We start from the raw sequence: 18,300 nt of genomic DNA, 5'->3' as shown, positions 1-18,300 counted from the left end.
GCTGTGTAATGATGCAAAAGAATCAGGGCTGGGTTGGATGGAACAGAGTAACTAGTGATTAAAAATCACGATGCCCTCGATTCCAGAGATTTGTGATCAGAATTCCCTGCATTTTCGCCCTCTAAAGGGCGTGAACATGTGGCAGGCAGCAGGGTGGAGGGGGACCTGATTCTGTACACATTTGAATATGAAGCAACCTCAATAACACTTCCTGAATCAATATGTGAACTAAAACACAGCTATCCCTCAAAAGTCTGCTTGCCATTCACGGGTGCGGCTGCGTTGCAGGCTGGCGGCACCTTGCCTGGCATGATCCGATGTCGAACGGCTATTGGTGGAGATGCCCAGCTGACGAGGGGCCAAAACTCCTTCCCCCGGCTGGGACTTTGAATACAAGCCTGCCTGCAAATGGGCCAATCTACCTCTTGCGCTGCATCCAGTTTGTCATTGGACCTCCCGCCCCACACTCCCTATTGTATTATCAATTGTGTACCTCGGGTTACATATGCTTCAGGTTACAGACTCCGCTAACCCGGAAATAGTACCTCGGGTTAAGAACTTTGCTTCAGGATGAAAACAGAAATCGTGCTCCGGTGGCGCGGCGGCAGCGGGAGGCCCCATTAGCTAAAGTGGTGCTTCAGGTTAAGAACAGTTTCAGGTTAAGAACGGACCTACGGAACCAATTAAGTACTTAACCCGAGGTACCACTGTAGTGTCCTTGACATCATTGGATGCTGTATTAGGGGGCAGGAAGGATATCCCCCCCCAACAGTGCTGGGAAGAGGCTTTGGCTAGCCAACTAAAACAGGTGAGTGTAGCCAATGGGCCTCAAACCCTTGGTGAGTCAGGGACTTCCTCTACATGCGAAGATTGAGCATACAAGACCAGTGGTGGGTCCAACAGGCAAGGAGGTGGTTTCTGAATGCGCTGTAGAGTAACTGAGGGCCAAAGTAGGGCTCGTTAACCTGGGAAGATAGCCCATCTAGGTAGCTCTAAACCTCCGCTGTCTTGCGGCTATAGAAAGGCTTTGGGAGTAAACCCCAAGGAAAATCCATACCTGCTGCCTCGAAGGACATCTTCTGGAAAAGATTTGTATGAACCCCTGGGGAAACCTGATGCTCCCGAAGATGTGCACTAACCTTCTGCTTCTTAATGTTTATCACCATCCTTATTTCGTACTGTGTCATCCAAGTACATGGTGATGATACAGAATTGGATCCAGAGTTTGGATTTCGAGTATGGAAGGGCTCCTTCCCTTCACAGAAGGGACTGAGATCCAGCAGAGGCTACTGTTGGGTTAAGGGAGGGAGGAATGATACACTCATGGGAAATCTGGACCCAAGCTATAAAGTAAGCCTGGGAAAGCCGTGACCCTCCTGTTGCCAGACTCCAGCTCCCATCAGGATGATGGGAGTTGTAGTCCAGGATGATGGGAGTTGGATGATGCTCCAGGATGATGGGAGTTGTAGTCCAACATCTGGAGGTCTGCAGGATTCCCACTCTGGTGATACAGGATGAACTTGCAACGTAGTAAGAAAGGATGGAACATTCCAGGCCTGGATACTAGTATGGTAATGATTTAGCAAGAAGAAAGCCAATTCTAACAACAAGGCAGGGTGTGTCTAGGCCTCAGCGTGAAAAGACGGTTATCAGGGTGGGTGCATCAGAGGTAAGAAGAGTCGCCCAGTGAGCTTCAATGGCTGAGTGGGGATTCGGATCCTGATCTCCCAGCTCATAGTCCAACATGCTAACCATTAACACCACACTGGCCCTGGGATGTTGGGTGATAGCCAATGATTTAGTTGGATATCACACATTTTGTGTAGCTGTGCAAGCAATAATATATCAGAAAGGCTGTGTTGTAGGCCTACTTCTAACAATTAGTGCACCGGGGGCAAGATTTTTGAGCTAGTTTATTTGGATAAGATTGGAAGGCTTGCAATGATAGAGCCATAGAAACAACAGCTTATGCCATAATAAATGTGATAGTCTTTTTAGGTGCCACAAGACTGTGTGGCTGCTGATTTCCTGGTTCCATTCTTATGTAGCAAACCACAGTTCCTTTGCTCGGTCTACTGGCGGCCTCTTGTGGCATCTCTTTCAGATGTTCTCCTCTCTCTACTTTTCTTCACTTTGGGTGCTTCCAATCTGCCAGCATACTGAGCCTTCATCCCAAATTGCTTAGAGGCTGCTGTTACTGACATTTTTTTGTATCTTTATTTTTATGTGGAAATTGTTCAGTTTGGTTATGTAGTTTTTGATGTGTTTTATATATTTTTATGATGACTTTGCTATGTTTGTAATTACAGTGGTGCCCCACATAACGAATGCCTCGCAAGACGAAAAACTCGCTAGACGAAAGAGTTTTCCGTTTTTCGAGGTGATTCGCAAGACGAATTTCCCTATGGGCTTGCTTCGCAAGACGAAAACGTCTTGCGGGTTTGCTTCCTTTTTCGTAAAACCGTTAATACCCGGGGAATCCGCGCTCCGCAAAACGAAAAAATCGCAAGACGAAGCAACTCGCGGAACGAATTATTTTCGTCTTGCGAGGCACCACTGTATGTAAATCTTTTCATATTGTAAGCCGCCTTGAGCATTGTTTTAACTGTGGGAAAGCGGCATACAAATCAATCAATCAATCTTTATTACAGTCCAGAGACCCAACAAATCATTACAAAGCAATACACAATTCAGACAGCCTACCTCCAGGTTAAACAAGCATTTTGTTCAGACTTAAAGATGGGGATCATTGGTTCTTGCAACCATCGATAAAAATTTCACCACTGCTAATGTTCTAGCATTAGTCCGGTCTTCCAATAGGAACCTGACATAGTGAGCCTCTGATTTTCCTGGGAAAGGTACCAGCAAGGGTAATATCAGTTCAGCCCTGGCTTGCTCGTATTTCACACAGTGCAGCAAAATATGTTTTATAGAATTGATGTCTTGGGCACATGAGCAAAGTCTGTCCTGGTAGGGAACTCCTCTCAACCTGCCATCCAACACTGCAGAAGGAAAAATGTTTAGTCTGGCTTTGGTGAATAACCTTTGGTAATTTGGTACTGTCAGGTTTTTAATGTAAGGTGTTAACTTAAAGACATGTCCATATTGTACTCCCACTGCCAACGGACCACAGACTGCGTGTGATCGAGATTGAAAGTCACTTGTGTGTATTATCCCATAATCTTTGCTTTAACGTCTTTAGGACACCTTCATAACCCAGGTAATTGAGTTGGGGGGGGTGACAGACCAATAGAAGTGGCTTTTCTAGCCATGGTTTTCTGCCAATTGCTGACAAACTCCTCATTGGTCAGGTGTTGATACAAACCCTTCCCTACATCAAACACTGAAATCCTGAGCCAATGTTTTAGGGCAGCCCACCACACTTTAGTTGAAATTGGGCATTCACCAGCTCCTAACAGAAGTATGGAGTTGGGGACACAGTTGGGTGCCTGCAGCAGAGATCGTAGAAATTTTGCCTGAAAGCCGTCTAGCTTAGGCAGGTCCCCATTATGCCAGACATTTTCAGCATACAGGAGTTGGGGAACAGATTTTGCATTGAAAACCCTTAAGGCTGCTGGAACATACTTTGTGAAAAAGAATCTGAGTATGGCTAGCTTTGTGATTTCCGCCTTTTGAAGGGAGGTTTGCCAGTGGTGCTTCCAAGATCTTGTATGATGGAATGTGACCTCTAGATAACTGAAGTATTTAATCTGTTCAAGATTATGGCCATCCAGCACCCATTTAAACCAGCTTCTTTCAAATACTACAATTTTTGATTTTTCATAATTAATGGATAAGCCATTTCTAAAACAGTAATCAGAAAACTTCCTCAGCAGATGTTTCAAACCTGGTCCGGAACGTGAAATGATGCCTGTATCATCCACATATAACAACAAGGGGGTCCTTCTCATTCCTATTTTTGGAAGGGGTCCGTCTGGGTCCATTAGGCTCGCTTCTAGGTCGTTTAAGAATAGGCAAAACAGTGGGGGGGGGCCATAACGCACCCGTCTCACCGCCCTAGTCATCTCGATACTGTTCGATAACTGTCCCTGTCGACAGCATCGGACCTGCAGTTTGGTTCCATTGTACAGGGCTTTTATAAGAAAGAGGAGTCGTTTGTCCTTTAATATCCGATTTAATTTGGACCATAGCTGGGATCTGGGGATGCATACAAATAAAATGATTCTAGATTCAGGTAGGTAGCCGTATTAGTCTGACGCAGTCGAAATAAATTAAAAAATTGTCCAGTAGCACCTTAGTTGGTCTCTAAGGTGCTACTGGTCAATTTAATTTATTTATTTCAAATTAAATGATGATGATGATGATGATGATGATTAGACGCTGTCGGCTATTTATTGAGCATTCATTCTTATTTGCTTGCAGGAAGGTTTATTCATTTATTTAAATTGCATTTATATCCTACCTTTTTTTTTCTCCAAGGAGCTCAAGTTGGCGTACATGGTTCCCCTCCTCCTTGCCTACAAATTGGACCACAATGCCTCAAGAATGCTTCCCCCCATATGAACTGACCCAGACCCTGTAGCCATCATCAGAAGCATTTCGAGATGTTGAGGCAACATAACAGGCCTTTTCTGAGGTTGCTCCCTGCTCTCCCCAGGAACTCATCTGGTGCCTTCATTAAATCTTTAGGCATCCTTAGGGAGGCAAACATTCCTTTTCTCCGAGGTCTTTGGCTAATTAAACAATCTACGAACTTTTAAACTGGGGTGAGGGGTAATTATTTTTATTTTTATGGAATAAATTTTTGTGTTTTATACTGCAAATCACCCTGTCATTGTCTGATGAAGGGCAATATAGAAATTTAATAAATAATAATAGTAATAGCAGTGCTTTTTTCTAAAAAAAAATGTTTAGGGGTACTCTCATTTTCCTACTCAAATTGAAATACTGCCCCTCAATGAGGCTAAACTTAAGATTCACAAAATGTTTAGGGGTATGCGTACCCCTGTGTCCCCCCCCCCCCCGAGAAAAAGCACTGAGTAGTGAGGTACCCTGTGAGGTAGACTGGGCTGAGAGGCAGTGACTGACGCAAGGCTTCATGCCCAAGTAGAGAATTTTGCAAATGGAATGATTTTTTTAAATGATGTTTTTTCCCCTCCACCCACGTAGAGATGGAGAAGTAACAGACTCAGCAGAAAAAAAACACAACAAAAGGTCAAAACAAAACAAATTCCTTCCAGTAGCACCTTAAAGACCAACTAAGTCAGTTCTTGGTATGAGCTTTCGTGTGCATGCACACTTCTTCAGATACGAATCTGAAGAGCTTTCGTGTGCATGCACACTTCTTCAGATACGAATCTGAAGAGCTTTCGTGTGCATGCACACTTCTTCAGATACGAATCTGAAGAAGTGTGCATGCACACGAAAGCTCATACCAAGAACTGACTTAGTTGGTCTTTAAGGTGCTACTGGAAGGAATTTGTTTTGTTTTGACTATGGCAGACCAACACGGCTACCTATCTGTAACAACAAAAGGTATTCCTCTAATTCACGGGAGGGCTCCCGAAAAACGCTGCACGTTTACCCGGGAGTAAGCCTCACTTAGCACAACTGTGCCTGCTTGTGACTAAGAATGGCAGCAAAGCGAGGCATCCTGTGCCCATTTGCTTTGACTGTAAGCTTTCCCTGGATTAAAAGCAAAAGCGGCATGGGGGTGGGAAAAAAGGCTTCGCGACCCATTTTGCTCTCCGTCCCCACAGCAAGCCAAGCGCTGCTCGCTGCCGTCCCCCTTCCCCAGCTCTCTGCCTCCGCGACAGCGCAGCAACACTCTACAAAGCAGCCTCATTCGAACGCCCTTTGACGCAGGCGCGCTAGGTCCAGTAACTTAAGGGAGAGGACCCCCCCCCGCCTCCGAAGCATAGAGCTTTTGATCCTATTGGCTACCAAGCGTTCCAAACCGCCCCGCCCACTCCCCGCGCCAACTCTGATTATTCCCCCGCCCTCTCTTCTCCCGAGTGCTCCTTTACGTCTCTTCCATGATCGAACAGCTCATTGGACCGCCGGCCTACGCGCGGGGCGGAGCTCCTGACGACTTCGCGCATCCGCCATTGGCCAGAACGGAAGATACGGGGCTCCATCATTGGCCGGCGGAAGTTCTCTCCGGTTGTTCCCTCCCCCCCCCCCCTCTGTGCATCGTTCTGTGTGTTGTCCCGAGAAGAAAGGCGCGTGCGGGAGGCATGTGGCGCCTGGTTCGCTGCAGGACTGTTGTCGGTAGGTTTCCCCGTCGCAGGGCTCCGTCGAAGAAACTCTCGTGGCAGCCTTGGCCGGCTCCTGTGCACATCCGATGCAGATTTCGTACGTTGACTTCAGTGCTGGCTCCACTTAACTTGCGGGAAAATTCATTTATTCATTCATTCATTTTTATTGAATTTGTATACCGGGCCGGATTTAGGTTTGATGGGGCTCTAAGCTACTGAAGGTAATGGGGCCCTTTACATGTGCACCTGTCCTTTGTCAACAACAAATTGTCGCTGTTTTTTGTGTTGAATATATGCTGTATGGTACAGTAATTTATGGACCTAATAGGTATCTAAAGCCATTTTATGTGTTTTATCAGAGTAATTGTTGAACTGAAATACAATTAAGAAGTATATTAATAGTGATTTTTTGGGGGTGGGGGCCAAGAGAGTGGGGCCCTAAGCTATAGCTCAGGGGTCAGCAACCTTTTTCAGCTGTGGGCTGGTCCACCGTCCCTCAGACCATGTGGGTGGCTGGACTATATTTTGAAAAAAATATGAACGAATTCCTGTGCCCCACAAATAACCCAGAGATGCATTTTAAATAAAATGACACATTCCACTCACGGAAAAACACGCTGATTCCTGGACTGTCCGTGGGCCGGATTGAGAAGGCGATTGGGCCAGCATATATAAAAATATAGAATGCTTCAAAGTTCTGCAGAGCTTTGAATGGCATTTTTCGTACTTGCGATTTGTACAGCACTGGGTTTCGCAACGTGGGAGCCCCCCAGTTCTTTGGACTACTGCTCCCATCAGCCCCTGACCCCCCCAAGCCTGAAGATCTTTGCTGAAGAGTCCTTGGCTTATGGTCCTTCTGTCTAGTGTAGAAGGGAAACTGGCAACATCCCAGTTGCACTCTGTTGTGTACATGTTTGAAAGTACGAATGACAGTTGACAATTTGTGGAATTTCCAGTGTAGGACTTGATGTGCATTAAATGTCTATTTCTTGTTTTAGAAGTCAGCTTACCAAAATGACTGAATTTGGAGAGGGCAACAAGCCATCTTCCTATAAAAGAATAGTTCTCAAGAATGCTTCTGAATACCACTATCTAAAGATCCATTTGTAAGTTCATGCTTTTTTTCCCTTTTGCCCCTTCACCTTGGAACGATTTGGTGCGGTGTATTCTTTTGTTGATCAATAGGATTTGCTTATAAGACTTATTGCTAACTTACATTTCAGGGAGTTTCAGGAAGCTGACTTTAGCCTAAATGCTGTTGAATTCAAACAACTTATCATCTCTGCTCTGAAACGGCTGCATGGTGAGGTATGTTTGTTGTTTATGTTGACTGTCATTATTTGGAGATGGCATTTCTTCAGCTTCCAAATTATGTATATGTAAATATCCCCTTGTTTATTTCGATCCACTGCATAGAGGAAAGATGGCTTCTGAAGGAGTACAACTATGCACTGTTTGTCTTTATGCTTTTAAAACTAGGTGAGAAAAGGCAGTTGTTTCTCCCAACTTTAAAGGGTGAAACATTGCAGTCCTAACAAGAGAAGACTATGAAGAGAGGAAGCAATATAAAATATGAATATTCAGCAACTTCCTTTTCAAAGTCTCTTTCTGCTTCTTAGTAACAACGTAATGTCTTTTCTTTTTAGGTTGGTGCCGCTTTGCTTGTCGATGTGCTGACATATGAGGAAGAAACATTGTCTGCAGTACTCAGAGTACCTAATGCGTAAGGAGCTCTGAATATACATCTTTAGCAAGCGCTATTGGGTGAAAACAAGGCTCTCTAAAATGAAGGGGATGCTCTTTATGTTTAAAGAAGATGTCACAAGCTTGGTTGGTACAGGCAGCTCCTCATTTACGCAGTTCTGAGGAACTGTGCACATCAGCAGGACATGCAAAAGCCCACCCCCCTCACCCTCTTCTGGTGCCGAAAACGGTGCTTGCTTCCATGGTTGGGCTTGTGCCAATCATTCACAAATGGGGAGTTGCCTGCATTGTTGTTGTTTGGGTGTAGGAGTGTTACTTAAGGGTGGTGAAGGTGTAATTTCTTCATCGTTCCTGCAAGGTCAGGGTTGGAAAAAGTACTTCCAATTTCAAGATGCCAGTACAGTGGTACCTTGGTTCTCAAACACTTTGGTACAGAAACAACTTGGAACCCAAACGCTGCAAACCCGGAAGTAAGTGTTCCGGTTTGCAAAGCTTTTTTGGAAGCAGAACGTGCTCCGTTTTCAGTTTTACGCTTCCAATTTGAGTGCCACACTTCCGTTTTGAGTGTCATGCTGAGGGCTGTCTGTTGTTGCAGCTCTTTTTGTTTTGTTTTTGTGACTGTGGAACCCAGTTCAACTACTGATTGATTGATTGATTGATTGATTGTGTGACTGCATTACATTGTTTATTGCCTTCATTTTATGGATCAATGGTCTCGTTAGATAGCAAAATTCATGTTAAATTGCTGTTTTAGAGGTTGTTTATAAAAGTCTGGAACAGATTAATCCATTTTGCATACTTTCTATGGGAAAGCTCGCTTTGCTTTTAGAACTCTTTGGTTTTGGAATGGACTTCCAGAACGGATTAAGTTTGAGAACCAAGGTACCCTACTGTATCAAGTACCAGCACCAGGCCTACACAATGTTAACCAAGAAACTTGATTTGAGTTACTTGGCAATAGTCAAATGGGTTTCTGGCAACCACATAGCAATCCTGTGCAAGGTGTTCTCTGCATTCTCCTAAAAAAGAGGAAATTTCCGTTAAATTTGTGTGTGGAAAGGTATGCTTAAAAATTCCAACAACACAGAACTGTGGATCTTGCCTCTTAATGAATGAGACTGAAATCTTAATATTTGTCCTTAGCCTTTTCTGTCATGTTGTGTTGGCACTTGTTTTATGTGAGCAAGAATGTCTCTAATTCTGTCGTTTGAACAGTGGCCTCGCAAAGCTGTGGAGTGCTCTGACGCTGTTTGGTTCATATCAGAACAGAAAGTGTGCTTTTAGGGTGATACAGGTAAGAGTTAAGATGCAAGCAATCTGATCCCAGGTTATAAAGTTGCCTAACAGAATGGTCATTTTTTTCAGGATTTACATTTACAAGCTGTGCGCCGGCTCCCTCAGCCAATAAAGCAAGATGAGCGCCGCAACCCCAGAGTCGGCCACGACTGGACCTAATGGTCAGGGGTCCCTTTACCTTGACCTATGTCCCTTTGAGTGCAATGGTGGTTACTCCCATATGGATAAAAAATTGCTGCCAAAAGATGTTATGTGATATTCAGTCACAGAAGTCTTATTTCAGTATTGGTTTGTTGTACACACATAGCAAATTGTAGTTAATTGGTCTTATTTTCTGAATTTCTCTTCAAAAACCAAAAGTAGCTTACAATAAATACCTCAAGTAAGGAATTTGAAACCCATATGGTTGCTTTTTCATAGCGAAGAGATTAAAATTCATTTTAAGTCCCTGCTTTGATTTTCCTCTGCGGTTAATAGTCCCAGCTAGCTAAAACACGGTTTTCTGGATGGATGGAGTAATCAATGAGGTATTTGGATCATTGGTTAATACTAATCGATCAGAATTCTCTTTCACACTACCTGGCTAGCCACAGCTGAGTCTCCTCATTATAACTGGCTGATCAAAGTTTATGCCTTAATTCCATTGTTTATCAAATATTCTTGGTGGTTGCCCTGGAGCTTCCAGATCGTGGAAATCTATGTACCGTACTGTACTGTGGTATTCATGCTGGTTAAAGACCAATTCTTTTCAATATGGGATTGTTTAGAAAAGTAAGCTATTCTGTGTGTTCTGAGGAAGTGACTTTTCCCCATCATATATTTTTAGTCCTTGCAGGTGCCTAGTGCTGAAAGGTGGAATAGAAATTTAAATAACAAATGCATAAAAAAACCACCTTGTCAAACTTGCTTAGAAGCTGCTCACTCCGAATGTTCACTTCTGTGGGTACTGATTTGCTGATATATCATGTTGTGGTTTTATTTTTGCTAGAACACTCCCCCCTTGTCCTTGGCCCTCTTCTGAATACCAAATAATTATATAGGCTGTCATCAGCATGTAAAAGTGACTGTTTGTGGCTACAGAACTGAGTGTTCCTGCCCTCCCATTGCTATTGAAATGCCCACTTCACCCTCACCACCTAGGCTTATATTTTCTTAAATCTGCTTTCCAAGAAGATTAATCAACTTCCATTCTGTTGGCACAAGTTACTTACATTTTGCTTTCCGCAGGAGGAATTTTCCTGTTCTTGTTTTGAAATTCATGTTCCTGTTTCTTCCCCTTCCTAGACTTCTCCATTTCTTCTTGCGTTAGCTGGGAACAGCAGAGAACTGGTGCTGGATTAAATAAACCAAAAAGGCAACTTGACTGGAGCTTGTGACAAGCCAGAGCTGTCTTAAGATGCAGGTAGCATGGCTGAAATGCAGGTTTCTATGTGCGAGACTCCAGCGAACTTTCCCAGCACGGCCAGATGTTGCCATTCCACTTGCTCAACCCTCTGTTCATCATTTGCACATACAAGTAGGAGACAAGGCAGAATTAACCAAGACATTTACGCAGGAGGATGTTGTTACCTTTTCGAAGTTAACGGGAGACACAAACCCATTGCATCTGGACGCAGACTATGCAGAGAGCTCAAGATTTGGCAGGAGAGTTGTTCACGGTGTTCTGATCAACGGGCTCATCTCTGCTGTTCTGGGCACTAAGATGCCTGGGCATGGCTGCGTTTTTCTTTCTCAGGAAATTCATTTCCCATCCCCGTTATATGTCGGAGAAGAAGTCTTAGCTGCAGCGGAAGTGAAGAAACTGAAGAGATGTCTTGCTTATATTTCCGTCTCCTGTACTGTTATAGAAAGTGGCAAAACAGTGATGGAAGGCACCGTTAAAGTCATGGTGCCAGACCATCAGAAATATCAGATCTGACACCAAATTGCAGTATATTATTGTAGCTGAGGCCATGAATAGTTTGCGTGGACATACATTTAAATACTTTTCAAGACGATGCCAACTGTGTACATTAATGCAACTGCTTAATGATACACAGAGTACATCTTATACTTATCTAAAGCTGTAATTGTTGGTGTTTTGTTTTATGGCTCAGAACAGAGAGCTGAATGCAGATTTCCTGCACCAGTGCATCATTCCCACCTACATTTCCGTGGTTTGTGAACGTGGCTGGTTTGGATTCCTTTGGACCGTTTGTTGTTCAGAACGGGCTTTTCCTGGTAATGGGTTCACAAACTTTAATAAAGCACAGATCCCATTATTTTAAAAAAATCATTCTCTTGTATTCCAGTGCATAGTTTGGTGGGTTCCTCCCCCCACCCACAATAAAAATAATTACTCCTAAATGGTTTGTTGCTACCTATTCCCTTCATGCTCAAAGCAAAATGCATGATCCCGTTACCCCATATATATTCACTCGACCACTTTGATTCACAGAACTGGCACTCTGACGGGTGCTACCTAATACTTGTTCTGCGCTTGTAAGAAATGGGTATTTTAGTACAGGCTGCACCTACTCATTGGCACTCCCCGCCTGTTGATATTTGACAGGCGCCTTCACTGAGCTCTTTGTGCTGCCTGTTGCTTGTTTTTAGACAAGCCAGTCCACACATGCACAAGTTACCGTATTTTTCGCTCTATAGGATGCACTTTTTCCCCTTCAAAAATGAAGGGGAAATGTGTGTGCGTCCTATGAAGCGAAGACGCCATAGCCCCGCTTACCCTCTCCCAGCTGGAGAGGTGATGCGCGACTATGGCAGCAGCCTCTCCACTGCGCCTTTCCGCTGCTCCCCAACCTCTTTGGGGCTGGTGGTGGGCTTCCCCCCGCCAGCTCCAAAGAGCAAGTCGAAAGGAACCTGAAGCCTGGAGAGCGAGAGGGGTCGGTGCGCACCGACCCCTCTTGCTCTCCAGGCTTCCAAGGTAGCCGCCTGAAGGCGACTGAATGCACCTTAAACGGCACCTTGTTTTACAGAGGGAAAACAAGAGGGGGAAAATTCTCCCCCTCTGCGCAGCGCCTCCTGCCGCTTCGCTGAAGGGGCGCTGGGCAGAGAGGGGGAGAATTTTTTTTCTTGTTCTCCCCCCTCTAAAACAAGGTGCGTCCTATTGTCCGGTGCGTCCTATGGTGTGAAAAATACGGTACATGTGTCTGATTTCTTTTTAACTATTGCTGATTAAATGATTTATTTTTTTTTAAGATCTGTTTTTCAGAAGTACACATGCCTTCGTGGGCAACAAGTACTATTGGAATTGCTCTGGCCTACAGAAAAATGGCCGTTGTTGGTTTCCCTGTGGTTCTCTCCAGGGCTTTTTCTCAGCAAGAACTTGCCAGAGCTCAGTTCCAGCACCTCTCTGGTGGGTGCCATTGCTATGATAAGAGAATGTGAGAGGCATTCATAGTAAGTGATGGGAAAGGGACATAGCCGGAGGGGGGGGGGCAAGTGGCAAAATGCCCCCTTCAACCAAGTAGGTAAATTAAAAATAATTAAGTGACCAATTGTGTCGCAAATAGCTTGGCTCCTCCCCAATAAATCTCTCCCCCCCTCACATAAATTGTGGCCATGCGCATGGGAGTGCGGCAAGAGCTTCACTCAAAGCTCTTGCATCAACGAATTCACAGGGGACGAACCTTATAACTGTTTCGAGTGTGGGAAAAGCTTCAGTCAGAGTGGCAACAACCTTACTTCGCATCAAAGAATTCATACAGGGCACAAACCTAAGAAAGGGTTGGAGTGTCGAAAGATCTTAAATCATATCAAAGCTCCAACAGAGAGCAAACCAAAGATTGTGATCATCGTTAGAATCCACTTCTTTTTCTTTGTTTCATTTGATTTTTTGCTTCACTCCAGTTTGTCATAATAGACTTTTGCTTGTTTTGAGGGCCTTTGTTAGAGTGCTTGAACTTTGCCTGTTACGTCGTCGTGCCTGGCTGGCTCGTTGGACATCCCATCTCAGTATGTGATTTTTTTTGTTTTGTTTTATGTATCATAAGTTGCTTTTAGTTACCCTGGTAAAAAAGCAGCTGGTAAATTTAATAAAATATGCAAATCTATTAAAAAAATTAAAAATGCTTAAACCCCCAATTAAACTGATAAAATAAGTAAAACCTATGAAGCATTTTTTTTTCTTTTAAAAGAAATTGCCTTTTTGTAAAAACAACAACCCCTAAATCATATGACTGGGTGGGCTTGCCAAAACAAGTTTCAGCTGATGTGTAAAACAATAGTGAGTGATTTCCTTTTTTTAGGGTTTGGCTAGCAATACAGAGCAGGCTGAGTGCCTACATTTTTTTATTTTTTAAAAATCGCTTCTTTCAAGCTACTCTGCTAAGTTCAAGATGACTCTGGTTACATGCTCCTAGGTTCTCCATATCCTGGAGCTGTCTTATCTTTCTCCTGCATGGCCATCTGGTCAAAACCAGCACTTGTGTGTGAGTGAGACAACTTGAGTCATTGTCTTGCGTCTTCTTTTCATTTGTGGGATCTTCTCCCCCTGTGTTGGTAATGAGATCAGACAACCATCCCTGGACCCATAAGAGTTGGGGTCAAGGCAGAGCGGCCTGTTCATAATTTAAATGCTTGTTAATTCCAGGGAGGGTAGAATTTATAAGTTAACACCTTCCTGTAGAAATCAGTTCCCTCCAGAATATTTATGGGTACTTCAGGTTGTTAACTAAACAGGATGAGTATAGAGAAGTGCTAGTTTCCTGGACGACTGACCATATCAAATATGGCAAACTAGTTTTGCTGACGCCAAAATGGAATTTGGATATTTTTAAACTGACAAGCGGCAATGTTAAGCTGGCCATTATTAACTCAGGTTCATTAAAGGCTTTACCATTATTTCCAAAGCGTAAAGTAATGTGTACTCTTCTTAAGATGTGTGGGATGCTTTGGGCTTTAGTCATAAAGCTAGGGCATGTGGAAAACATTACGTCCTGAGATCGCAACTTTCACAAAAAGATGTTTTGAGTGGAAAACATTATCTTCCCCTGAAACAATTCCATTCAGCACAATTGTTCTCTTTTTGAAAACCTATATTTTAAAAGTTGTAGAGCTAGCATTCATTAAAATGGTGGCCTTAAATGGTTTGCGTTTCCTCAGCGATGTTTGTAGGATTGTGGCCTGGGGCGAAAGACGGGAGTTTAAAACAAGCTTACCAGCATGACTGAAAAATCTCCATTCCTAGTTAATTTGGTCAGTATGTCAACTTAGGTTTTAAATGGCTGCAAAACACAACTCCTCCTCCTTGAATAGAAATTTGTTTCACATACTGTGGTTCATCCAGTAAGAGGTACAGTATTGTTTTTTAGACCAGTTATCTAGGGAGTAACGGAGGGAGAAATTCTGTTTGCCAGATTTCATCGGATCTGTGCAATGGTGTGTTGGTGAAGTACAAGGATACATTAAAATTACGCTTCATGGCATTACGGATCCTCTGACCCCCCAGAGAATCTTTTAAAGATTTTGATCAAAGCTGTGTGGTTGCCTACTATGCACATGCTTCAAAGTTATTGTGGCACGGGGCTCCTTGCGTCCTGTTTACTTCTGAATAGCCTCTTTCATTTTTGTGCGTAAAAAGGATAGTGAAGGAAAGAGCGAGAAGGAAAAGACCACGTGGACTGGCCTGACACAAGCATGTTTCACTTTTCCCAGCTGAAAAGATGGTGACCCTTTGTAAAGTAGTCTGTTGATTCATCTCCGTAGGGAGCTACCCTCTCAGATCAGCTTTCGTTAGCCGGGGATTCAGAGAGAAACAAAGATAGTAATAAAATAAAAGGTGCTTCCCACACCTTCCTGCATAAACTTTGTTTAAATAAATAATGTATGGAGTAGAACTTTTGCATCTCCTGTTTTTGAGAGGTGTCAACTGCCCTCCGTTGCCTGACTGCAGTAAGAGATGCAAAATGACCTAATCAAAGAAAAATGCAAATTGTTAATGCCAGCCTGCCACCTCCACAGTCTGAAACTGCTCTTTGGCACATGCATAATGCTCTTGAGTGCTTGTCACATGGCAGAGTTGGAGGATTAACTGCCTAAGACAGGCTTCCTCAAACTCGGCCCTCCAGATGTTTTTGGCCTACAACTCCCAAGATCCCTAGCTAGCAGGACCAGTGGTCAGGGATGATGGGAATTGTAGTCTCAAAATGTCTGGAGAGACGAGTTTCAGGAAGCCTGGCCTAAGCCATGGGTAGCTAAGGTGTGGTGCCTTCCAGATACTGCTAGATTACAATGCCCATCAGCCCTAGCCAGCATGATGGGAGTTGTAGTCCACAATCATCTGGAGGGCACCATGTAAGCTACCCCCAATCCAGGTCTATAGCCTGATCTGTGGGGAGTACTTGGGAGAGGCAGCCCATTTCATGCAAAGTAAACTTGTGTTTGTGGCTTGAGGAAGCAGCAGGCCCGTTTGCCAGGCGGAAGCTACATCACTGGGGTGAGGGTTAGAGGTGTTCTGTCAAGGCTTAGATGAGGGCAAGAAACACAGGAGGATAACATTTCACTGGGGGTGGTGGTGGTGGTGTTTAAATCCCACTACTGTACTTTTCCTCCAAGGAGCTTCAGGTGGTATATATGGCTGTCCACTGTGCTACCCTCACAACAACCCTGTGAGGTAGGTTAGGTGGAAAGACGGTAAGCGGTTCAAGGTCACCCAATGAGCTTCATGGCTGAGTGGTGATTTGAACCCTTGTCTTGCAGGTCCTAGCCCAACCCTCTAACCCAGGGGTCAGCAAACTTTTTCAGCAGGGGGCTGGTCCACTGTCCCTCAGACCTTGTGGGGGGCTGGACTATATTTTTTTTGGGGGGGGGGGAGAGAATGAACGAATTCCTATGCCCCACAAATAACCCAGAGATGCATTTTAAATAAAAGCACACATTCTACTCATGTAAAAAACGCCAGGCAGGCCCCACAAATAACCCAGAGATGCATTTTAAATAAAAGGACACATTCTACTCATGTAAAAATATGCTGATTCCCAGACTGTCCACAGGCCGGATTCAGAAGGCGATTGGGCCGGATCCAGCCCCCAGGCCTTAGTTTGCCTACCCATGCTCTAACCACTATGGTGCACTGGCTGTCAAATAAGTGTTTGCTCCCATTTACCAAGTGTACTAATGATGGTGCTTGTAGCCTCAAGTCTGGCAGGCCACTGACACCACTTTAGCTGTGGAACACATTGTAGTTTTGCTTTCGCTTCCACTGTCTCTCAAGTTTTAGTTCACGGTTTCTGTTTCCTAGAGTTCCTTCACCTCACTGCTGCCAAGTGCACAGCCTCTTCAGCTTTGGCTGGGAGCACTGCCCAACGTATTAACTGCTCCCAGGGCCTTCCATACCACAAAACAGGTTTGGCAACAGCAGTGAAAGGAAGGGGAGCAAGCAGAGGGAGGGAAAATGGTTCGGGTTTCAGTACATCATTCCCCCCCATTGTGTACTAATATGGTTCCTAGGATAGTGATAAGCCCCTGACTTACTTATTTCTGAGACTATTGGCTGACTTTTCACTCAAGAGTCCCAGGACGGGCAGTGCAAAAAATTAAAATCAGCAATATTTAAAACTAAGGTTGCTATATATTAGCTTATAGTTGATGCAATCAATATAATTCACTTGTTGTTAAGTCTCCTGCATGTCCATGGTGCATAATAGTAGTGAATTGCACTAGTAAGCAGGGGTTGTCAACATGTTATTGGATTCCAGCTCCCATCTCAACCAGCATGGCCAGTGTTCAGGGAAGAGAGGAGCTGCAGTTCTATCTAGAGAGCACCATATTGGCTACACTAGACGTAGAGAGCACTTAATGTAAACAAAAGCATTCAGAAGTTTGATTCAACCCATCTGGGCATGAACAGAGACTATGGTTTCCTGACCCACAAGAGTTTGTGAATTAATTACTATTATTATATTTTGTGTTTATATCTGACCTTTTCTTCCAAGCAGCTCAAGGTAATGTACATGGTTCCTTCTCCCCCCCCCCCCCCGTCCTCATTTGACCTCCTTGGAGATAGATTAGGCCATGGGTAGGCAAACTAGGGGCTGGATGCGGCCCAATCACCTTCTAAATCCGGCCCGCGGACAGTCAGCATGTTTTTACATGAGTAGAGTGTGTCCTTTTATTTAAAATGCATCTCTGGGTTATTTGTGGGGCATAGGACTTCGTTCATTCCCCCCCCCAAAAAAAATATAGTCTGGCCCCCCACAAGGTCTGAGGGACAGTGGACCAGCCCCCTGCTGAAAAAGTTTGCTGACCCCTGGGTTAGAGGGTTGGGCTAGGACCTGCAAGACAAGGGTTGCTGACCCCTGGATTAGGCTGAAAGGCAGTGAGTGGCAATTTGAACCCTGGTCTCCACCCAGCAGTGCTGGGATGATTTTCATCTACCGTTCATTAATGCTGTGGTGAGTGGTCATCATGCTTCATCCTGCATCCACTTAAGCTTTAATTGAGTTGTCCCAGATATATATATGCGCATTTCATCACCATTTGACTCTACAATTTACAAGTTCTTCCCTCTGCAACCATGGGCATCTTCTTCTTCTTTGGCGATCACTCATAGCCAAGTAAGATTGTCTTCCACAAACACGGTCTTAACAGTGAGTCCGTAAGTGACTGTGGGGGCCAATTGTGGATCCACACGTCCTTCCACAGTGGGGACATAGGTTTCCAGATGGGAGTTGATCATGGTGAGGGTTTGCCAAGCGTGCCTTCCTCTTAGCGCGTTTCTCCCTTGCATCCTGAGTTTGAGTGTCTTCAAAGCCCATGACACCTTTGGTAAAGGCTGTTCTCCAATTGCAGCGCTCGCAGGCCAGTGTTTCCCACTTGCTGGTGTTGCCAGTGTTTCCTCGTTGCCCAGTTGCCCCCAAATGAGGCCGGTACTTCAGCTGATGAAACCCACCAAAGCTTAGGCCATAATAAACTGGCTGATCCCTAATCTGCTGCAGATATTGTCTTTGTCATAGAATCATAGAATTGTAGATTTGCAAGGGACCCCCGAGGGGCCATCTAGTCCATCCCCCATGCAATGCAGGAATTTCAATGAAAGCATCCCTGGCAGCAGGGCCGGATTTAGGTTTGATGAGGCCCTAAAGCT

At 44.4% G+C, this 18,300-nt stretch overlaps 1 protein-coding gene across 6 annotated transcripts; it reads left to right on the top strand.

The window, feature by feature from the left end:
* Nucleotides 1-6,103: 6,103 nt before the first annotated feature.
* Nucleotides 6,104-11,564, top strand: LOC309337261 (ribonuclease P protein subunit p14-like). Of its 6 annotated transcripts, none has more exons than XM_081854030.1 (6): nt 6,104-6,231; nt 7,217-7,324; nt 7,442-7,526; nt 7,865-7,941; nt 9,138-9,216; nt 10,503-10,699. In XM_081854030.1, exons 2-6 carry the CDS (start codon nt 7,233-7,235, stop codon nt 10,557-10,559), a joined length of 390 nt encoding a protein of 129 aa, XP_081710156.1. In that variant the 5' UTR covers nt 6,104-6,231; nt 7,217-7,232; the 3' UTR covers nt 10,560-10,699. The 6 variants fall into 6 exon arrangements, with proteins under 6 accessions (XP_081710156.1, XP_081710157.1, XP_081710155.1 ...); XM_081854031.1 differs by having other exon boundaries at nt 6,143-6,231; nt 7,220-7,324; XM_081854029.1 differs by having other exon boundaries at nt 6,162-6,315; nt 7,220-7,324.
* Nucleotides 11,565-18,300: the final 6,736 nt, after the last annotated feature.

This window comes from Podarcis erhardii, assembly GCF_964252035.2.
Source record: "Podarcis erhardii genome assembly, chromosome: 2".
In the NCBI taxonomy this organism is placed as follows: domain Eukaryota; kingdom Metazoa; phylum Chordata; class Lepidosauria; order Squamata; family Lacertidae; genus Podarcis; species Podarcis erhardii.
This window is presented reverse-complemented; position numbering and strand designations above follow the sequence as displayed.